This window comes from Natrix helvetica (assembly GCF_964273705.1).
Source record: "Natrix helvetica genome assembly, chromosome: Z".
Taxonomy (NCBI): domain Eukaryota; kingdom Metazoa; phylum Chordata; class Lepidosauria; order Squamata; family Natricidae; genus Natrix; species Natrix helvetica.
In genome coordinates this window covers 79736275-79760424 of record NC_138554.1, presented here as the reverse complement: position 1 = coordinate 79760424, position 24150 = coordinate 79736275, and the positions used below count along the sequence as shown (strand labels likewise).

At 44.3% G+C, this 24150-nt stretch overlaps 1 protein-coding gene across 1 annotated transcript in view; it reads left to right on the top strand.

The window, feature by feature from the left end:
• Positions 1-239: 239 nt before the first annotated feature.
• Positions 240-24150, top strand: part of MLH1 (mutL homolog 1) — a 118433-nt gene continuing 94522 nt past the window's right edge. The window contains exons 1-5 of the mRNA XM_081932889.1: positions 240-583; positions 3662-3752; positions 3838-3936; positions 16990-17063; positions 23495-23567. Of these exons, the coding sequence (XP_081789015.1) occupies positions 468-583; positions 3662-3752; positions 3838-3936; positions 16990-17063; positions 23495-23567 (453 nt within the window). The 5' untranslated portion in view covers positions 240-467. The remainder of the gene's footprint in view (positions 584-3661; positions 3753-3837; positions 3937-16989; positions 17064-23494; positions 23568-24150) is intronic.

Sequence of the window (24150 nt, the reverse complement as noted above, 5' to 3'; positions counted from 1 at the left end):
AGACTAGTGTGCAAATAAACCGAGCAGTTTTGCATGCTCTTACTTAGTAAATCCCACCTTAATTTTTTTTTAAAGCTACAGGAAACGTTCTCTATGCTTTTGTTTTCCTTCCGACGGAAGAATGTTCCTTTAAAAAAAGGAACCAGGAAGTTTGATTGGCATCCTCGCAACCAATCAACAATGAGTTGGATCCCGGAGTTTTAGCGCGAGATTATAACAATAGTGCTCTGTCGGTTTTTTGGTGCCCCATGGAAGATGGTGGTGGTGGTTTGTTCTTCCCCGGGCTTTTAAATTAAGTCCCGCTTTCCTTATTCGAGGAGCACCGTGCGTTTTTCTCCCTGGATCCTTCTTATTTGTACTGTGCCCGCCCCCCTCCGTAGTTTCAAGCTACCGGATCGTTTGGGCGTGTAATTTCTCCTTTCCCTCAATTCAATATTCGCGCTTCAACCTCGGTGTTCAGTCCCGTCATGGCTCTTGTAGCTGGTGTCATCCGTCGGCTAGATGAGAAAGTAGTGAACCGCATCGCAGCCGGAGAAGTCATCCAGCGACCCGCTAATGCCATTAAAGAGATGATCGAGAACTGGTAATATGCCTAGTGGGCCCTGGAGTTGGTTGCTCCTAATAGTTGTAGGGATGCAAGCGGTGTATAGTAGCATACACTCGCAAAAATAGTTCCTAGCATGGAATATTTCAATTACACCTATTGCATAAAAGACAGTATATATCTGAATTTAGGGCGGTTTGAGGATAGTATGGGATGTCATGTCTTCCTGAATTTTTTTTTTTTTACAATTGACCTACATTCTGATAGAAAAAGTATGAGAGCTGCTAACCGAGCAGGAATAAGCCAATTACTGAGGAGAGGTTTGGAGAAGAGTTTATTGGTAGTGTAAGAAAGAAACTCAAAATAACCCCACTTTGAATTTGTTGGGACAGAAAAATTAGAACAGGCTTTCAAGATTCATGTCAGGCCTTCAAGGTAGGGCAGGTCAAAAAAGAAACACAAATACCACTAATGTTATTTTATTGTAGAATATTTTAACAGAAACTAGAAGCCTATTCAAGTTTCTTTCTGTCCCATTTTATGCTGAACAAAATTAAGGTGGAAATATTTTTGAGTTTCTCCCTTTTTTTTCTATTTCTGAACTGTATTATTTTTCCAGTTCCCTTCTTAGCAACAGGTCAACCCACCTCACATTGTGATGAAAAAATATTTGTAAAAATAATCAAGGCAAATGTAAGTAAGTAAATAAAGCTCCTTCCTTCACTCCTTAGCTGCTTTCCTACATCTTGCACAAGGTCAGCACTAAATTCCTTTATACTTATATAAGTTGTTAACTCCTGTCAGTGGGCCATAAGTATGAAGGTTTCATTTAAAATAAATTTATAAATACATGTGTATAGCTTTACATTACTGAAAAGGGAAAAAAGGTATTCACAACCATTCAGAATGTGATGGAATGTGCAGCTGGAAAAGGAGTAGTGGGGATGGAGGCGATAGCATTGTGACTTCCTGTGGCACATTTCAGTGAGAGGCCTAAAACAAGCAACTGGTTGGGGAAGGGAGGAAAAAGTTCAGAGTAGCCATATCCTTGAATCTCCCAGGAAATATCTATTAGGTTAGAAATATTTGTCTGATCAGATTCCATTAGGTGTAAGCAAATAAAGAACTGCACTTGATTAGATCTCATGTCAGATTTGGGCTTGGGTCTGACACAGTCAGGCCCTAAGGATGACGTGGAGTTACATCTGAGTAGTTTTCTTTATTGTACCTTATCTATATACAGACTCTTACCAGACTAAAGCAAGTATTTGCAGAAATTCAGAGATTCTCTGGTAATTGCTATGAAGAAACAGTTTTAATCCTCTTCTTGCTGACCAAATGTTCCAAGCTCCACTACCTCTTTGCTCTCTGGGATGCAGCTCCTCTCTCTTGGGAATCTAGAATACATTCCACAAGGACAGATTATGATGGCAGTAAATAAGATGAACTCCCTTCCTCCCTCCTTCCTTATCTGTAGCCATCCAACTCAACCAAGTGACTCTATGTTGCTTACAATTCTAAAATTATAGAACAATCAAATTAAAAATAAAACAATTAAAACATCTAGAAAATATATATAACAGCCAGGATAATTAATCATAGTAAAACCAAGAGACAGTGTCATTAATATATTCAGAGCTGTAGATTTTGGCACATGACCAAGTCCATTCTTATTTCCATTGGGAGAGTATTCCACAAGGCGGAGGCTATAGCAGAGTTCCTGCCAGTCAACACTCATTGGCTGATGAGATCTGCAGCATTGCCCAATCTGCTGAATCGAATTGTGCTGGTAGATTCTTGGAAAATGACAGCCCCTCAGACAACCCAGGCCCAAACCATCCCCTTGAATTGTACCTAGAAACTAGTGCAGCTAGTTTAATAATAGTGTTATTATATATAATAATTATATTATATAATATTATATGTATGTATGTATGTATTTGTATTTGTGTTACAACCCCTGGTATGCCCAAATATGGGAGGGAGCTCACTACTCCCTCTTTCTGTCATTCGGCTCATCACAGAAGACCACCCAGGCAGAAAACCATATTTTTATTTTTAATGTTGTCTTTTTATATTTGTGTTGTATTTGTGCTGATAAATAAATAAAGGGAGACTAGTATAAATCCATTTCAAGCTATTTAGCTCTCATCAGCTATCCATACCCTTACTGGGATTCGAACCAGGGCTGTATTATATATTAGGCAGTTATATTAGCCACTAAGCCACAGGCTCTCCTCCTTATCAGCTAAGCCAGGGAAATAAGCATACCAGGGGTTGTAACACAAATAGATACCTATTTCCCTGGCTGAGGGAGCCAAATGACAGAAAGAGGGAGTAGTGAGCTCCCTCCCATATTTGGGCATACCAGGGGTTGTAACACACATACATACATACATACATACATACATACATACATACATACATTATTATATTTATGTTATTATATTTATGTTATTATATATAATAATAGTGTTACATGAATGTCCACGTAACTGCATTTTGCATCAGTTGAAATTTTTGAATGGCTCCTTGGAGATCAAGCTGTTGTGGCATCTCTGTGGTAACATCATGATTCAGACATTCAGCACTTGCCTCACTATTATGATGTAATAGCCAGCTGTGATCACATGATATGATTTTCTGATTTTTTTTTTCTGAGCCAAGTCACTGAAGAAGCTGTCGGAAATTGGAAGTCACATGTGGTCCTTGTTTACTGATGACAACTAGGACTGCTGGAACAGCTATGGCTAAGTGATAGAGTCATATAATGTTATACTTTATGATACGGGTGTCAAACTCATTGTGTCAAGTTGCCATCACATGATATTTCACAACATTTATTCCCTTTGCAGAGCTGGGATGGGCATGGCCTGCGCATGACGCATCCAGCCTGTGGGTTGCCAGTTTGAAACTTCTGCTTTATGATATGTCACTTAATGGCAGAGTTTCTGGTCCCAATTGCTGTCATAATCCAAAGACTACCTCTATCTGTGTAATCTATAATGAGAATAAATTGTTGCCTATTTAGAATTTTCATGCACCTATTCTAAACATTTACGTGTATGTCATTGGATTGGCAATATCTCATTACAATATATTATTTGTTGTTTTTAGTTTAGATGCTAAAGCCACCAACATCCAGCTGACAATTAAAGATGGTGGTTTGAAACTTATTCAGGTACAAGATAACGGTTCTGGAATTAGGGTGAGTAAAGTACTTGATTGTTTAGTTACTAGACTTTATATAAAGAATATAGTTTAAAAAACACTGATGTGGTTTTCTTCTATAGAAGGAAGACTTGGATATTGTGTGTGAAAGATTCACTACAAGTAAACTGCAAACTTTTGATGATCTAGCGAGTATTTCTACATACGGATTTAGAGGTGAGGTATGTTGAGATGGATACTACAATCCAATATTTTTGTGGTTCTCTGTTTTTCCCTTTTAATATAATATATTGGTTCTTAAGAGATTCTGGCAATAGTTAAAATTACTATTATTTGTCAGAAAAATGGGAGTAGAGCTGATTGATGTAATAATATGCGTAATAACTCTTTAGCTTCTTTATAGTTAGCTGTCAATTTACAGCCGTCTAACTATTGTCCCGAATTAGGGACAATTGCAATACCATTGAAAAGGGTATTTTAGGTCCATAAAGCACTTTCAGTCATTACAGAACATTGCATTGTCATCCTCATGGTCACATGATTATGATCTGGTTGCTTTGTAACCTATTTGCATATATGACCGATTGACAAGCTCCCCACGATCATGTAATTGCCATTTCCAATCTTTTGTCATGTTTACCCAGAAAAATCAATGAAGAGGCCAGCAGGGTAGGTTGCGATCTGCTGCCACTTGCTGAAAAAAACCCTCTTCGGAGGATGGCTGAAAAGTCTCTTGCCAAGGGGAGCTGAATTCCTTTGGCAGAGTGCCGAAATGGAGCTGAAATGATGAATATTTCAACTCCATTTCTGCACTCGACTGAATGACTTACCGTATTTTTTGGAGTATAAGACGCACCAGAGTATAAGATACATCAAGGTTTTGAAGAGGCAAATTTTTTAAAAAATAGGTAGGTAGAGGAATAGAGATGGAGAGAAAGAGTGAGAAATACAGTGGGTAGGGAGAGAGAGAGAGAGAGAGAGAGTAGTTAGGTAGGTAGATAAAGCGATAGAGAGAGAGGAGAGAGAGAGAAATACAGAATGTAAGTAGAGAGAGAGTATAGATAGGTAGGTAGAGGGTTAGAGAGAGAAATAGAAAGAGAGAGAGAGAAATACAGTAAGTAGGTAGGGAGAGAGAGAGTAGGTAGGTAGGTAGGTAGGTAGAGAGATAGTGAGAGAAATAGAGAGAGAGGCAGAGACACACAGTAGATAGGTAGGGAGAGGGAGAGAGTAGGTAGGTTTGTAGATAGAGGGATAGAGAGAGAGAAATAGAAAAAAATACAGTAGATAGGGAGGGAGGGAGGGAGAGAGAGTAGATAGGTATGTAGGTAGATGGGGGGAAAGAAATACAGTAGATAGGGAGAGAGAAAGAGAGAGAGTAGGTCGGTAGATGGAGGGACAGAGAGAAAGAGAAATACAGTAGGTAGGGAGGGAGATGTTTCCAGGTGTATTTATCCATGTGCTGGAGAAGGAAATCGCTGACAATCTGCAGCACCTAAGACTTTGTTTCTGCTGGCACAGCACTTGATCAATGTAATTCTCATCAATCAGTTAAAGAGCTTTCCAAAAGGAAAAAAAAACATTCCAAAAACAGGCCCGTTTTTTAAAAAGACATAAATAGCCTTGGGGGAGCTTGCAGAGTGCTCCTGGGAGAGTCCCGCCCCCCCCCCCAATTAGTGAAAAATGGCCTGTTTTTCACAAAAACGGGCTCGTTTTTGGTTTAAAAAAAAAGCATGCATAGCTTTTTGGAGGCTTATGGAGTGCTGCTGGGGGGGGGGGACGGCCCGTTTTTTGCTCATTTCTGCCCTCTCCAGCCCCCAGGAGCTCTCTGAAAGCCTCCATAAGGCTATGCACGGCCATTTTGGTGAAGACCCGGAGCTTTGGGAGGCAAAAAATGCTGTATTTGATGTATAAGACGCACCCAGATTTTCAGCCTCTTTTTTGAGGAAAAAAGGTGTGTCTTATACTCCGAAAAATACGGTACATTCATACAGAGATGGAAGATGAACTTCTTCAGCAGACAGCTCTTTCACCAGCCCTTAGAGATGAGAAGAGGTCAAAATCTAAACAGAGAGGAGAGAGGGAGCATGTAAGGGAAGGAGTGTAGGTGAATCAGGCAGGAAGAGAAGGCTCTAGAACAGGGGTGTCAAACTCAAGAACCGTGGGCTAGATCCCTCCTGCGGGGCTGTCCTGGAAAATTAAAGGGGCTAGCCCGTGTTGTTTTACCCAGACCCATCCCACCCCATCCCGGGGGAAGCGCACATGTGAAAACAAAACATTGGGTGAGGCTGAGTACTGAGGGGAGAGGCCCGGTGTGTGTGTGCTGGGTAGGCAAAGAGGCTGAGCGGGCCAAGGCCAACAAGCTGCAGCCCAAGGCTCTGGAATGAAAGTACAAAGTTGAAGGCTCAAGGCCTTCCTTCCTTTCACTCTAGAGCCCTGGGCATCGGAGGCAGTGGTGGGATTCAGCCAGCTCATACCAGCTCGGGAGAACTGGTAACTAGTTTTTTGTGCAGTTTGACGAGCCAGCTGAAACTGACTACACTCACCCCTGACCCTCCCCTCCCAGCCAATCCTCCCCTTGTGCCCACACAAGTGTCTAATTTGTGGCTCGGACAGTCCTTCCCAAACCAAACCTCCACCTTGTCTAGGACATGATTGCCTCCCCATCCTTGCTTGCTCCGTACTCCCAATATTGTAAACGATCTCATCAGCTCTGAGGTGAAGATTCAACTGAGCTACTCTAGATTGAATTCTTGGCAAGTCGGAAAAACAGGAGGAGGGGTGTTGGTGGTAGTGGTGTCGTCGTGGTTTTAGGGAAGCAATACAAGCCGCCAGGTAGGCAATGGTGGCACCTCCTCTATCAACGGCAGCATCCGTTTCCCTCCATTCCCGCCATGCCTGATCCATTCCAGCTTAGGAGGAAAAGCGAATGTGCCCTCTGAGGGAGCAGTTCTGCACTCCTCGTCCCTCAACGCCAGACGCAGAGCTTGCAACACAGAGCTGCGAGGTACAGCTGTGTGGGAGAAGAAACCGTGCACTTGGGCTTCCCGCCTCTTTTCTTTTTCTCCCGGCTTATTCCGAGTGACATGCTTCTCCTGGGATTCTCTCCCCACAGCCGGCACTCACCCGAGTCCACTGCTGATTTTGAGGGTACCCACGCTGTAGTTATGCCAGAGCATGCATCCACGGGGAGCCTTTTGAGTCCCAAATGACTGCTGGTTCCAGGTTGCTGCGTGCTGTTTAATCAAAACTCTCCCTCCTTTTGGGTATGCTCCTTTCTCTCTATTATGTATTGGAGGCAGCAGGTTAAGAATGGAGGCGAGATAGAATTTCAAAGCTAACACATTTATTTCTAAGAAGTGGTTGCCACCGGGGCAGCTAACCAATGTTCCCTCTAATTTCTTTTCAGTATGAGAGGAAAAGTATAGTGTTTGAGCAGCACATTTTCATGCCTGAGCACCTGAATTTTTTTCACATATGTCATCCAAGACAACAACGAAATCAGTGTTATTTGAAACTCAAAGTTATGTTTATTCAAGGTACCCGCTTAATTAAAAGTGTTATATAATATCAGTATTACTTACTGCAAGTCTGCAATATTAAAATACTTGCATAGTGTTTACGGTAATGTACACTGTTATTCAGTGAAAGCCTGTCTCATCTTACAGTTTCTCATGTCTATCTTTAACAACCATTCCGAATACACTTTGTTGCGCTGGTCGCCGGGGCTTTACGCAATCGGTTCCAAATAGCGCAGGATGGTAGATAGATCAGAGGTCTTCAAACTTGGCAACTTGAAGACTTGTGGACTTCAACTCGCAGAATTCTCCAGCCAGCATAGGGGACGGGGAAAGCAAGTAGATAGATCAGAGGTCTTCAAACTTGGCAACTTGAAGACATGTGGACTTCAACTCTCAGAATTCTTCAGCCAGCATAGCTGAGGGAATCTAGCTTAAATGCCCAGCTGGCTAGAAACATATAACAGGACTGTGCAGAGCACATGATTCCCAGGCCGCAGCTCCGCAGGGGATGCTCTCAAGCAGTCGACGGTGCCAAAGACGCTAAAAATGAATGGGACTAGAGTAGGTGATACCATTTGCTTCCCCAGGAGGGTGTAAGAGAGACAAAACTAGCCGCCTCCTTCTCTCCCCCCGGCTTCCCAGGTCAAATGGTTCCGTCCAGGTGGCAGGCAGGAAACTGCTTCCAAAGCGGAGCTGAAACCAGGCAATTCGAGCACTTTCTCCAGCAGCTTAAAAGGTCAGGGGAGCACAGTTGTTGATTATTATTATTATTTCCCCCCCAATTAACACCGTGAGTAGTTTCTTCCCCCCCTTTCTCGAATGGCACCGGCTGTTTGCCGCAGGCAGAGCTTGCAGGGGGAAAGAACCATTGTGCCCGGAGAGGAGAAAATGGATTAAGCCCACTTTTATTTCTTCTCCAAAAAGGGAAGGGATTACTAATCAGTTAGAAGGCTTTAAAAAAGAGAGTGGAACATAGGACACATATCAAGGATTATATGTGATGGGGGGTGGGGTGTAATCCTCCACGTCTCCCCCCCCCCTTTCTATGCATTGATGCATTGATCCACTACTGTCCGGGTTCTTCCCCCCCTCCCCCCCAGGAGAAGGCCGGGATTGGGTGCTTTTGTGGGGAGGCAGGTCAAGCAGCAGTTTTTGATTTGGGAGATGTGTGGGGAAGGGAAGTTTGCCAAATGTTATGCTGTGACATTAGAAATCATTGCGCGGCAGTTGGAAACTGCTGCGCAGTGTTTTCCTGTCAAGTGCGCACTCGCGCACCTGCACAGCTTAGAGGGAACATTGCAGCTAACACAGTGCCTGTTCAGCTGCTTGCAACAACTGAAGCTCTGTCTGACAGCTCCTTTTATACTCAACTGTCAGACAGGCAGCCAATCAGGTGCAAGAGCAGCGTCCTCTAGGAAGCAGACCGGAGTGGAAACTTCAGACACAGCACTCCTTCCCACCTAGAAAGTTCCTTGCATGTGTAGTCCTTTAGGCATCCCAGCTAGTGCATGATTCCCCCAGATCTTCTCAGTTAGTTTTTACCGGCTGGAGCAGAAGGATAGTTCTTGGTGGCTCCCAGATTGCTTGGAAACTGCATCACTGCTACTGCTGGCAGCAATTTTCACAGGGACTGGCCCGGTTCCAATGATAAGTCTATCCCTCGGGTGTCGTCACTTGTTTCTGTGTTTCGATTGGGGTGGCGCTCGCGGCCTCCGTTTGCATTGAGTGTGCGGGACCTCTGCTGCGCCTGCTCTAAGCATTGGTATAGCGTAGCCCCTCCCTGCCCTCTCAATTGATGTGCTGACTCCATAATTTTTCATCCCCCATTTCCACCTGTAAGAATAGGGTCCTGTTACCTCTACAATCATGTCCGGCAACCACAATGGGCTGCCCAAGTAGTTTCGGGCATAGACACTGGCCCCCATGCTGAGCTGCGATTAGTCACTGAGCAAGGAGTGGCATGCTGTACTAATAGGTACTGTGCTATTTTAGTGTGCCAGTCCCCGATGCCCATTTTCCCCAGTGCCTCCTTGGATGAGCACCTCATCCTTTCTGCCTGCCCATTAACTCGAAGGGTGAAAAGGGGCGGTCAGGGCGTGGTGGACTCCCTGACTCGCTAGGAACCCCTCAAATGGGGCAGAAGTAAATTGTTTGTTTGTTTGTTTGTTTTTATTGGATTTATATGCCGCCCTTCTCCCAAAGGACTCAGGGCAGCGTACAACATTAAAAACACACATCCCAAAAGTTAAAAAGAAATTAAATACATATTCAAAAAAAAAAAAACCGAATTTATAAGACAATACATTTAAAAATGAGTTAAAATTAACAGGCCAGGCAGGCTTGCTGGAAAAGCCAACTTTTTAGGGCGCGTTGGAAGGACCGGAGGTCAGGGATTATGCGAAGCTCCGGGGGCAGCTCATTCCAGAGGGAAGGCGCTCCCACAGAGAAGGCTCTCCCCCTGGGGATCACCAGCCGACACTGTCTGGCCGATGGCACCCTGAGGAGGCCAACTCTGTGGGATCGTACTGGACGGTGGGAGGCTACTGGTGGCAGTAGGTGGTCTCGCAGGTACCCTGGGCCTAAGCCATGGAGCGCTTTAAAGGTCATAATTAATACCTTGAATCGCACCCGGAAAACAACCGGCAACCAGTGCAGGCCGCCTAAAAGGGGTGTAACATGGGAGCACCTAGGTACCCCCATGACAACCCGCGTGGCTGCATTCTGGACCAGCTGAAGCCTCCGGGTGCTCATTGAGGCCCATTATCTGAAACCAGTAGATCTGGCAACCCATGGGTCATGAACAATTTTTCCAGGGCTCGCATTACAGCCTCAGATGTGGTCGATGCCATGAGGATGACCTCTAACCACTTTGAATACAGTGGTCTCTGTATTGACTATATATTCCTGTATCGTGGAATATAGTCCACGACTATAAGGAAATTTTGCCCTTGGAAGAAATCTGCCAGATCAATGTGCACTCTGGACCAAGGCCCCCAGGGAGTCTCCCAGTCCCGATTTGGGGCCCTGGGAGGTGTTGGCCTAGCTTCCTGGCACCGCTTACACCCGGATACTCACTCCATGATAGCTTGGTCTATGTTGGGCCACCATACATAGCTGTGGCCCAATGCCTTCATCCTCACTATACCTGGTTGTCCCTCGTATAAGGCAGCCAGATCAATTCCTGTAATGAGGTTAGAACCACTCCCCTGCTTCCCTATAGCAGGCAGTCTTGCTGAGCTGTAGCTCGTGCTGCCTTATTTTAAATGGCTTGAATTCTGGCCCTCGTGCCCCCCCTTCTCATCCAGTCCAGGACTTGAGCCAATATGTCCCTAGCAGAGTGAGTTGCAATGTCTATTCGTTGACAAGTAGGACCAAACTTGCAGGGGCTGGGTCGTTGACATTGGTTGGCAACAAGCAGCGTCTCAGGGCATCTATGTGGGAAAGATGCTTCCTGGGGCAGTGGGAGAGTATATAGCTGTAGGCTGCAAGGAAAACCATCCATTGGGACATTCGTGGGGGCAGCACCTGTGGTGTCTGTCGATCGCCAGCCAGAAGTCCGAGAAGGGGCTTCTGGGTCAGTCACCAAATTGAAATGGCGGCCATAGACATTTGTGATAACATTTTATGCCAGCTACGATTGGTAGGGCGTCTTTATCGACCTGGCTGTAGTTTCTTTCTGCAGAAAGCAGGCTTATTGGAAAAAATGCTATTGGGGCTTTGGAGCCATTTGGCAGTCTATGCCTGAGATGGGTCCGACCCCATAGGGGGAAACGTTACAGGCTAGAACCAGTGGCAAAAGTTCATTCCAGTCATTGTACTGGACTAGCATGCTCTCTGACGTCAGCAGACTTTTGACAGCTTGGAATGCTTTCCCCTCTTTTCAACCCCAAACCATGGAGCTTTACTGTCCAAGAGTCAGTGTAGGTTCTGTCACTGATGCCTTGTGGGGTAGGAACATGTAAAAATTTAAAAGTCCCAGAAGGCTTGTAGTTCCGTTTTGTTGGTGGGAGTTGATGCCTTCTGAATGGCTTGTATTTTTGCATTGGTCGGATGCAACCCGGCAGTGTCGACTAGGTAGTCTAGGAATTCTACCTGGGGTACTGCAAATTTGCACTTTTCTTTTTTTAATCTGAGTCCTACTTCCTGAAAATGGTATAGCACTATTCATAGGCAGTACAGGAGGTCAGCACGATTAGGGGCTGACAATAGGATGTTGTCACAATAGGAGATTGTATTTCCTACAGAAGCCTTTGCATTAAGCTTTGGAAAATTCCAGATGCCATGCTGACTCCAAATTGGAGGTGGTGGCACCTGAACGTTCCCCTGTGGGTCACTATTGTTTGGGCCTCAGCTGTGGCGCTGTCCATGAGGAGCTGCTTATATGCCTGTGCCAAATCCAGGTTGGCAAATGAGTGCAGTAGATGCTGCACTACTGGAACTGGGTAGGCACTCTGTTGGAGGGCTCAGTTCAAGATGCATTTGTAGTCTTCACAAATGCAGATTGAACCATCTGCCTTGATGTGGGTGACGATAGGTGTTCCCACCTGGCATGATCTACAGGTTTGAGGATGCCTGAGTTATTAATTTATCTAACTCCACATCAACCTTTGCACGTAGTACAAATGGCACTTTGCGAGGTTTAAGACACTTTGGTGTGACCTTGGGATCTAAATTAAATGAAATTGGGGTGCCATTGTATTTACCCAGGCCCTCCTGGAATACACGGGCAAATTCTTCGGATAGGATGTCTAAGTCGGGGCTGCCTATGTGATTTCTGTCACAAATTCCTAACCCCAAGGGTTCGAACCAGTTGAGGCCCAAAAGGCTAGGTAGGGCTCTTTTGACTATGACTAATTTTAGCCTCCCAGTGAATCCTTTAAACTGTACCCGGAGCTTGCAGCTACCCAGAACTGGAATTCTCTTATTCTGGTAGACTCTGAGCTTTAATTGATAGGGTCTTAGTTGCCTTTTGGCAATCCTGGGCACCAACCTCTTAATGGTGCTTCAGGATGCCAATGATAACGAGGATCCTGAGTTGACTTCCATGTGGCAGGGTGCTCCCTCTACTTTAACTGAGACAAAAAAAAAATTCCTGGGAGCTAAGCTGGCTTGCCCTATGACTGTTTCGGCTGAATCTCTCAATATTGCAAAATAGTCATTGCCCCGTCTTATTTGATTTTGGGCTTGTTTTCTAGTAAACATTGGTCCTGCCGGCAACATGGTTGCTGGCTAGAATGCGAGGCAAACCCTAGTTAAATGGCCTTTTGTCCCACAGCACGAGCAGTTTGCATTTTTAAATCTGCAGGCTGTTCATGGGTGATTTCCAATATAGATTGTCTGAAGGAATTTCATTTCACTGGGCCAAGTTTTACCTTTTGTCGTCTTAAGGCAGTGGATGTCATCATCCTCGTCCGTCACCTCACCGGGGTCTAGTTCTTCACAGTGAACTGTGATGGTTTCCTTGGTACTGATGGGCTGATGGCCTTCTGGATTTCTGCCATTGACAGGTCTGACATTTCAGCAGCGAGGGCTTCATCTAGCGCAATTTGGAGTGTTAAGTCAGGCTTGGCCAGGAAGCAGCACTGTAAACGGAGGTATCACACTCTGCAGACCACTCTATCAAGAAGGACATCTTCTAAGTCCTTAAAATCATAGTAGGGAGCCATTGATCTTAGGGCTGCCACAAATTGATTAATAGTCTCACCCTCAGATTGTTCCTGTCGTGAAATGCGTGATGGTGGGCAATTCGAGAAAGCCTTGGGGCGTACTTGTTTTTAAGATTCGCTAATAATTTGTCCAAAGGTGCCAAAGTTACCGGCTGAGGTGCAATGAAAGCCCATGCTGTTTCAAACACTTCGTTACCAAAGAAACTTTTAAAAATAGGCTTTTTTCCTGTCGCTCGAGAGCTCTCCATAATGATTGGCTACAAGGAAACACTCAAATCCCGTTAAATAAGATCCCATGTCTCTGTGGTTGCATTGAATGCTGCGAATGTGGTTAGCGCAGCCATTACAGTCAGACCATTGAGATTAGTGGACGCATCTGAGGAAAGTTTAGGTTACAGTACAAACTCTCATCGTCAATGCGTTACTTCATTGATTTAGTGACAGCTCTTAGTATCTCCATCTCTTGCCTAGTGACTTGCTCATTCCATTGCCTCATTCAGTATCCCACCTTCGCCAGTATTATGTAGCAGAGGCAGCGGATTAGGGATGGAGGCGAGATGGAATTTCAAAGCTAACATGTTTATTTCTAACAAGTTGTTGCCAATGGGCGGCTAACACAGTGCCTGTTCAGTTGATGGCAGCAGTTGAAGCCCTGTCTGACAGCTCCTTTTATACTCGGCTATCAGACAGGCAACCAATCAGGTGCGAGTGCAGCACCCTCTAGGAAGCAGACCGGAGTGGAAACTTCAGACACAGCACTCCCCCTTTCCCCTCCCTCTGGTGGCTTCAGCTGAGGAGGAAACTGTAGCCTTTTCGGCATGCTCTTTTCTCCCCCCCCCTCCCGTGGCTTCAGCCTGAGGAGGATTGCTGTAGCATGGTGAGTGCGGTGCAGGCTAGTCCCATTCCTGTTTCTGCTGGGTGGGTTATAATTCGCTTCCTGCTTTGCCTCCCAGTCACTTGCCCCTTCGGCTTGTTCGTGCTGGGGAAGAAGGGGAGGAAGGCTTGTGTCGTAACAGTGGCTGAGGGAAGGGACTCTTCTCCTGCAGGATCAGTGTCAAAGGAAATGCCCCCCCCCCCTCGGGAGGCCAGGTGAGTGAGCAGCCAAAAAGTGAGGTTAAAATGCCAGTTATCTCCAGGTATTTTCCTGATAAATTGATTCACTCACAGAACCCCTCCCTGGGCCTGTGGCCGAGTTTGAGAAAAGCTGCTCAAGAAATGATCAGCTCTATCTGTCTCTAGATTGGTGCTAACAAGCCATCTCAGTTTAGTCACATGACCACCCAAAACCTGATGGGCATCCTCTCTCCCATGAGCCCCATCCCCATGCCCCCTCGTCCCCCTAAGCACACTATGCCCCAAGGCTTTGTGGAAAATGTCTGGAAGTCAATGGAGGGATACTTTGGGTCTCTCCTCCCCCCAAAAAGGATAGACCCACAAAGAGGCCCTGAGGGATCTAACCAGCATTGCCTGCAAAATTTTGAATGGACATTTCAGGCATTTTGAACTCTATTTTTGGATGTTGGAGAATTGTTGGAAAAAGATGGACACTGTGATGCTTTTCCTATTTGGGAAAGCTGGATTGTGTTCCCTAAAATCAGAGACACTGAAAGGCAGCCCCTGAAAATATCAGAATTTAATCAGAAATGGAGATAGCTTAACTAGAAAGGCTAAGTGACCCTTTTGGCTTCTAGACCAGCTTCAGAGTGATGATAGATTGTTAATTTTTTCTTCCATCCAGGAGCTCTCCTGTATAAAATATATAATTTCAATTGTATCAAAGAGGGCTGTAGTCACTTGCTTCCCTCCATAGATTCTGTGATGTTGGTAAACCTCACAGCATCCTACTGAGTCTTCGGAGTAACTGAAGAGCACTCCAAACTGCTCGCCTCAATCAGCACCTGGGATTTTGAGGGAAACCATAATGCTGATGCAGTGAAAGTTTGCAGGAAGCAGTTTCCTCCAAGTCCGACTTCTACCTTGAAAGATCTCTGGAGAGGAGGAGAGGGAAATGCCAGTTTTCTGGGATTGGGAGAAGAATATCTCCTTTGGCGTGCTGTGCACACACACACACACACATCCACCCACACCCACACACCCCATTCCAAGTTTGGATATTTTTATCCACATTTGAGCTTATAAACTACCAATCATGTCTCGGCTTGGGGAGAAGGCTCTCTCCTTCCTAAGTGGATAATAAAAGTCCCCAAATTTGGAATGGATGTATGTATGTGCGTGCATGCACTTGGCTGCCAGCAGTTTGAGGAAGTGAGCTTGTGGGGCACCAAATTGTCCCCACATCAAGTTAGCTGGTATGACTTGTTCCGTCCTGAGTCAGCCATGCCCAGTGAGTGGCATTATGCTGGCCATGCCCACCCATTTAGCCACGCCCAGTGAGCTGTGTCAAGCTGGCCATGCCCACCCAGTCATGTCCCCCCCCCCCGAGATCAACTGTAACCCTGATATGGCCCATTGTTCTGACCCCCCTTCTTCCCTCGCCCACACAGAAACGCTCCGGAACAATACTACTTTAACAGGATTTATTGCACAGACAGACAGACAGATCCTGGGCAGTAATCCACCACGACAAGGCTCACAGACACCGAGACACGATAGCAGCTATCCAGCATGCTACGCTTCCAAGACAGAACTTCTTGAATAATTCCTTTGTTGACTTCTGCAAAGGGCGTATGCTCAGTCAATCCTTTTATAGACTGAAGGGGAGTCTACTTATCAGCAGCTGAGAGCCCTTACCGCCGATAACTGCGTCCTTGCTCCTTGCGTCTGTGGGTGCGGCGGTAACGAGCATCTAAGAACTCCCTGCTGGTGTCTGAGTCACTGTCCCGTGACTCCTCCCCACTGCTCCAAGGCATGGCATCAGGAGCCCCCCTCCTTTGGCTCTCACCTCAGGCGCCTCCTGGTGGCTGACCAAACTCTCCGATCCCTGCTCAGAGTCAGAACCCTGCCCAGGGTCCTCCTCATTCTCCCGAGCCGACTCATAGGGACCCTCACTCTTGGAGTCTGGTGGCAGCTCCAACGGCTCCTGCTGGGCCACAACAGCCCTCCATGAAATTGAGTTTGACATCCCTGCTCTAGAAGGATCAGTGCAGGCCGCATGAGAGTGTGTCTTTGCTCAAGATCTGAAAATCTTGCTTGGATTTCAGCAGGGAAGATTTTCAGTTCATGAATGGAGACTTCTGTGGTTTCTCCCAGCCTAGATTCCTTATCCGGGACTCTTATCTATTTAACAACCAGTGATATTGCTTAATAACTACAACTGGCATTGCAGGGATTATAGTTTTTGAGCTAAACATCATGTGGGCTTCTTGCTGAATTTTGGCTTTACTCAGTAATTGAGTTTCTGGTTCCAATTGTGGTTCCATACATTGAGGACTATTGTAAATAAATTTAATTCTTGACTCTCTTTCAGGAGCTCAAGGTTAATATCACTAGCTACCAGCTGAAACAATTTAGGATCTTAATATTTCAGAAATCATTCCTTCTATCTTCACAACATTTGCTGAGTGTAGTTAGTTTTGCATCCACACTCTTTACATAATATCCACAACCAAAGAAAATCTGTTTTGTGACTTGGCTTTTCTGCATATTTAGGTAATACAAAAATTAACTTAATATTCATTAAGTAAAAATTGTTTATATTTGCTTACAAAATAGATATAGACATTATTTAAAAAGCACAACAAAGTCTAAAGCAGATTTTGAAATAAGTATGTTTGTTAAATACCTGAGTTGCATATCATATATGCATTTTAAATGCCTACTTTTTTTCTCAGTCAAACGTTGGATAATTTATCTCAAGATGGAGATCATTTGCTCTCTAATTAGAGCAAGAGTCATAACATGATGCCTGTTTTACCCTCCAATATTAGCCATAGAACTTCAAAATTAAATAAAAATAGAAAATGCCCCTTGTTACATGAGATCACCAAATTTTGTGAGCTTGTGCATGCTTGAATTCTAAATGCATCTATTACAGATAAAGAATAGAGAATGTTTGTTGAAAGCAGTGAAGTGTCATGTTTATATGGAGTAACGTTGCTTTTAAAACTGAACTTAACTTCTTTTCTCTTAGGCGTTGGCTAGTATAAGTCATATTGCTCATATTACTATAACTTCTAAAACAGCTGATGGAAAATGTGCCTACAGGTAGGTATGTTTAGTATATAAATGTTTATTTATTTATTTTAGGAAATTTATATTGCTACCTAATCACACATGGTGACTTACAGGAATATAAAAACCTCATATATATAAAAATAAAACTAATAAAAATATAATAACTCCCCATCCTGATGACAACACATCACCCAAGCCCTTTAATAGGCTCCATCCCGCTCCAGGTTCCCCAGGTCTGCTGGCAGAACCAGGTCTTCAGCGCCTTCTGGAAGAGTGTTAGAGTGGGGGGCATTCTAATTTCTGTGGGAATGATGTTCCAGAGAGGAGCCACCAAGAGAAGGCCTTTCTTTCGAGTCTCACCAGGTGTATCTCCCTGGGGGATAAAACCCACAAGATTCCTTGCCTCCCTGCTCTTGTGGGAGTTGCAAGTCTAGGAGAACCCCCAGATTATGCACAGGATCTATTGGGGTAATGCCATCCCATCCAAAACCAAAGGTAGTAATTCTCCCTGGACCAAACCCAGAGCTACACAGTTTTGCTAGGGTTCAGTTTCAACCCGTTGCTCCCCATCCAGCCCCTAATAGCCTCCAGGCACTGCAAGAGGGAAGACATCACTTAACTCATCATGGGCTGAGACATACAACAGTATTATCAGCATTTTGATGATACGTCCATGGTGATGGATGATCTCACTCAACAGAGTTATATAAATGTTGAACAGGAGCGGGTAGAGTACTGAACCCTGCAAAGCAGGGGGCGAGGTCTGATCTCTCCCCTCCTATCAACACTGACTGAGAGTCGCTGCAGAGGAAGGAAGTGAACCAGGATAGCTCAGGGTGTCCCACTCCTATCTCCCGAAGTTATTCCAGACAAATACCATGGTCAATGGTATCGAAAGCTGCCAAGAAGTAGAGCAAGGATGGATGCACTACCCCCATCCCGTTCCTGCCAGACATCACCCAAAAGCGCAACCAATGCTGTTTCTGTCTCATATCCAGGCCTAACTCATAACTGGTATGGGTCTAGATAATCAGTTTCATCCAGAAACCTCTGGAGCTGCCGCACAACCCACCTTCTCAACAACCTTCCCCAAAAAGGGGAATTGGAAATTATCCAACAGGGTGGAATCCAGTGATGGCTTCTTAAGAAGAGGGTGGACGACAGCTTCCTTAAAGTGCTGGGGCAGTACCCCTTCTGTAGAGAAGCATTAATCACCGCCAGAGTCTACCTGCCTATCACCTCCCAGGAAGCTTTCACAAGCCAGGAGGGACATGGATCTAAAATACAAGAACCTGCCTCGGGCTTCCACTAGACCAGAAGCTACGGTAGCATCATAACTGGGAATGAAGTTGAATGATTTTGTCAGAAAATCCATGAATTCCTCAGTTTGCTCCTTCAGGTGAATCTCAGTCTCCTCCTTCCCCAGGAGGAGGCAGCTCACCTTAAAGAGGGTCACTGGGCAATTATCTGCAGATGCAATTAGTGTGGGAAAGTATTTACACTTCGCCGCACAAATCACCACAAGGTAGGCCTGTGTTTGATCGAATTCATCCCTTGTCTTTTGCCAGCGGTGCTCTAGATGTCTCTTCATCCATTTCATCCCTCTCAGTTCCTCTGTATATCATGGAGGGCAGAGAGGTCTATGGGTGAGGAGAGATTGTATGGGTGCAATCCTATCCGGAGCCTCAGTCACCTTTCTATTCCAAATAGTGACTAAGAGATTAGCTGGACTGCGCAGCAGATCTGCAGTTATAACCTTCAGCTTCTTCTGGAACCCATCAGAGTCCATTAGTTGATGGGGACGGACCAATTTAATAGGTCCTGCTTTTCTGTGGGGGGTGGGGTGTACAGCTCTTGAAAAACTCATAGCCAGCAGACTGTAATCGGACAGTGACTGGGACCAAGGACAAATCCACCAATTTTAGGTCACATAAGCACTGCTCTGACAAGAACACCAAATCGGGTGTGTGATCACTATTCCTAGTCGGGCCCTGGATGACCTGGGAGAGGCCCATGGAAGTTATGGTTTCCATGAAATGCTGGGCTACCTCTTACCTCATCCCCAGAAATGGCAGGTTGAAGTCCCCCAGAACAATAAGCCAGGGGAACTCCACTGCCAGTCCTGTTCCCAGGAACCTGGGTAGGGAAACAGGTACAGCAGCAGCAATCCCACCTTATCCCTTGAGCCCAACCTAAGAAAAAGGGTCTCACAGACGCGCACTTGTGGAGGACTGCTCCTGGAGGCTGCTGGGATTCTCTGGTCCCATGGTTGATAACCCATTGGGCACATTTCTAAGAAGGGAACATCTCCCTTTCCTGGGGCCAGCCATATTTCGGTTTTACAAGCCAGGTCGGCCTTCTCTTCAAGGATCAAATTGGCAATAAAGCTAGCTTTATTGCATGCTGCTCTGACATTTAAAAGCAGCAGCCTTAGACCAGGACCACCAGAGATCAGGTGGCCAGGTAAATGAGGTGAGTACAAGGGGGCAGAACACAAGATCGGTACTAAATACCGAGGTTGTCTTTTTCGTGCCTGCCCCCCTCCTTACCTCCCATATCTCCCATTACCTGACATCACTGAAATAGACTGCCCTCTTCTTCCTTCCCTCATCTCTAACACACTTCCTTAAACGGGGGGAAACCTCCTCCCACTGACAAATTGTCGCTGGCAAGGTGAGCCTTACAGGCACTATAGCACTTGCTCTTAGTGCCCTCAAACTCAGACCACCCCTTCCTCATTGCTGCAGAGGGATCACATCCAGCACCCTGTTATCTTCCAACACACTCATAATACATCCATCCAATGCACAAACAGCACCCTGCCCAGTTGCTCTCACCTGCCAAGCAGGGAGCATTCCCTTTTCCCAGCTCTCACCCGGGGGAGAGGGACCACCATACTCGCCTTTCACTCAACTTTCCCTTCCAGTCCCAAATTCCCCAAATAGTCTTCCCAGGCCCAATTACAGAATGTTCAGAAGATTGCAAAAAGTAGTCGAAGGAGTAGCCAGAAGGCCTGCTATGCTGCACTAGATATTGTAGCAGCGGTATAGTTGTACGATGTGTCCTGTAGTTCATATAGTTCCAAGCTCCCATTCATTAGTTAAACTTCAAAAAAACCCAATGGCAGCCTGTCACATTCCACAGCATTTGTGACCACATAAGTAGGCCCAGCTGCCGACAAAGATAAGGGAAGCTTGTTTCTTCTGTCAGCTCTGTCTCCATCATAAGATCCACGCCATCATTCAGAGCTGCAGCTGCTGGTTCTGGTGCTCTCAGACCAGGGTTTAGCTCCAGCTGATTACTGCACATAGAAGACAGTTCAAAGAGATCTAGGGGAGTCCAAGGGGAGTCTAGGGAAATGTTGCATATATGTCAATTGTATCACTATAGACTATTTTTTTAATGTATGTATGTATTTGTTAGTTAGTTTGTTTATCAAAGTTCTAAAGTTGTCTGACTCCATAGTTAACTCTGGGCTGCTTACAGTATTAAAAACAGTTCTAAGCAACATAGACAAAGAAAAAAAATGAACATTCAGAGAGAGGAAAAAAATACACAAACAAACAGCTTTTGAATAAGAAGCAAATCATACAGTATAGCTTAAAGCTTGGGGCCAGATTTTAAAGCTCTAAGAGCTTAATTAGCTCTAAGAGCTCTAATTAATAAAGCTCTAAGAGTTTAATTAGCATTTAAACAAAATGAATAAAACAATATTAGCAGTACTAATACTACTATTGAAAATCTAGGAGACTCTTGAGAAAAAGAACAATGTAAAACAAAGGATTGTAAACATAACTAATGTGTGCATAGAATGTTAATAGTTGAAAACTAACACAAAAATTACATGGTGACAGAAGATGAATGTTTCTAATGCACTGTTTAACAATAGCCGTTTCTCTCTGCTATAGAAACTCAGTTGAAGAAACCTATTCCTTTTGGGTTATAGGATACAATAAGCCAATGATGGCTAACTTTTTTTGACTCGCATGCCAAAAGGGGGGGGGCGCAGGGGGGTCACATGTGGGTGTGCCACACCCATTATGCAATGCGCTGAAGGCTCCTAAAAGTCCCTGAAGGCTCAGAGGACTAAAAATGGCCCTTCACGCAAACTGGAAGTGACTTCCTGTTTGCTCGTAGGGTCGTTTTTTGCTCTCCAGAGACTTTAGGGAAGCCTCCGGAAGGCTAATACTGGCCCTATGAGAAAAATCCATTCCCAAACTTCCAGTTTGCCCATAGGGGCGTTTTTTAATGCTCTGGAGGCTTCAGGGAAGCTCCTGAAGCCTCCAGAGCGCCTCCGGGGGGGGCTTCACCCTCCCCAGGCTCCTATAAAGCCCTCCCTAGGCTCCTATAAAGCCTCTGAAGCCCGGGGAGGGCGAAAAATGGCCTCAAAAAATGCTGAAGTCAACTGGCCAGCATGCGCATATGCGCTGGCCAGCTGACAGGGCAAAGCCTCGCGTGCACTGACAAATGGCTCCGTGTGCCACCTGTGACACGTGTGCCATAGGTTCGCCATCCTGGCAATAAGCCATGCTTTTGAATTTGGCTTCATGCTTGTATGCTTTCTGAAAATGTTTAACTGTTTGACTTGGAATCTAATAGCAATATTCAATTCAATTTATTACAGTCATAGATCAGAGACCAGAATAAACAAAAACATTTTGTAAATATACAATTATAAAATCTAATATAAAATAAAAACAGCTAAAATCTGATAAAATCCAATTTGTCAATTATATATGGTCTAATTATCCAAAAATTGCAATCCATAAACTATATGGTCCATAATCAGTTTAATACTAAAAGAGAAAGGAAGAAACAGTGCAACAGGTTTGCCACATTTGTTGTATAAAATAGCTATGGTGGATTAGACATGTATTTCCTATGAATTCCCAGTGCTGCTGCGCAGAATCTAGCTACCTGCATTGTAGTTTTGGACTGTTCGTCCTTAAGCAGCCACTGGAGATAAGCAGTGTCAGAACGGCCGGGACACCTAGCAATTATTGGAAGAATATGTTTTTTTGAGTCTCTGTAAAAGGAATATGTGACCATAATAGCAATGTATTTTTTTAAAAAATTCTATTAACGACTAAACAACCTCTACCTATACTTGGACTCAGACCTTAAAATCCAAAAAACAGTTATACCATCTACTGAGTCAAATCCCACCTATTCAGTTGCTTTTGGCTTTGCCCAAGAAAGACTTTGGAGAAAGTCTTAATGGTGTCTAACTACAATTATTGCTGGTACATAGATAAATAAACTGAATGAGAAAGTTTGTTCTTTTCTTTTCTGTGTTGGCTAGTATGTCATATTGTACATGTTACTATAACTTCAAATACAGCTGACCCAAACAAAAGTAAACAACCTAATACTAGATCTGGCCACTAGCAAAATGGGATATTTGAGACTGGACCTCCCACCCAAATTCTTTGTCTTTGACTCTGACTGCCATGAGTAGTATTTTGGAGATTCTCCTGGATCTACAACTCCTTTGCATAGATTCTTCCTGGTGCACCAATTGTGCCCTTTTCTGCACCAGGCGACCTTACTCATGGTCATTCATGCCTTGGTCAACTCCTGTCCAGATTACTTCAGTATGCTGTATATGGAGTTGCCCTAAAAGACCACCCATAAACGTCTACTGGTCCAGAATGCAGCGGTGTGCATAGTAATGGGGACTTGTAGGTTGGCCTAGGTAACATATCTGTTATGTGAGCTGCACTGGCTTCCAATTTCTTGGTGCAATTCAAGTTGGCTTCCCCAGATAGGCAACTATATCAATGTTTTATATAAGTAAATAAATACATAATACTGGGTGCTTGGCTAAGAACACATCATTTTGCATTGTTATGCATTTGTCAGTATATAGTACAGCAACCCAAGGACAAAAAAAAGCTAATGTCCTGGAAAGAGTACATTGCATTAATAAAAATGGCAATTGTAAAGCACATGTCCTGAAAGGTATGGTTAAAGTGTTAGCAGTGATTGAAAAAGTAAAATATTCTCTAACATTTCAAATATTTTCAACTGACTTTATTTCCTTTGAGCAGCATGCAATATTTATATTAAACTTTTTAGGCTGTTGCTTGTAAAGACTACTGGCAACAATGGTTTTATGGTACTTTCTAAAGTAGTCCAAGCAATAGCTAACCTGTATTCTTTGAGCCAATTATACAAATTTATTTTAAAGAATTCTGCTTCCTGCCAGCCCATTTAAAATGATTAATTAATCTGAGGATAAATAGATAGATCGGTTATGTTTTCCTCCAGGAGCTTTGTGACTCACACTAGCTCAATTAAACTGTAAAGGAGTTATTTTCTGTTTTTGTAATGAACCTGGTAAGAGATAGTTTTGCTTCTCTTTAGCCTTAAAGATTAGAAAATAGCAGTCGTGAAAGCTGTATGGTCTCCATTTGTTCTTGAAATTTAAAGAGCTAACTCTTGTTTTGTTTTACTATCAGGGCAAATTACTCTGATGGAAAACTGAAGAGCATTCCAAAACCTTGTGCAGGAAACCAAGGAACTCAGATCACAGTAGGTTACTTCCATTTTTAATGTTTACAGTTTTGGAGTAGCCACTTTGTCCAGTAACTTTACACTCTAGAGCTAACTTTATTGTAGTTTATCACAGCAGGAATATATCATTGTAGACAGCTGGGAGTGGAGGACTTGCTGTACTTAACCTCAATGTTTTTGAAGCAGCTGTTATCACTGAAAACCCATGGAGGGATAACAACAAGAGTATCTCCTTTCAGTAACAAACTTTTAAAATTATAATATTGAAAAAAAATAATTTGCAGATCCCTTATAGAACAGGTGTTGAACTGGTGTCACATTAGTGTCCTGTAACGTATTGCGACAACTGGGATGGGTGTGGCCTGCCCATGACAAATCCAGCCTGCAGGTCAACAGTTTGACAGGTTTTTTTGCTACTGTGCATGTCCACCATATATGATAGTATGTTCCTTGGGCCTGACTACATTTACACCAATCCGGTGAACTATTTGAAAACATTTTCGCTGGTGGTAAATGCCATCTGTAGAACATATTGGATAAGTTTTCTTTGTAGGCTGTCAACATTGTCAATTTGTAATCCCCCCCCCCCCCCCCAGAACTT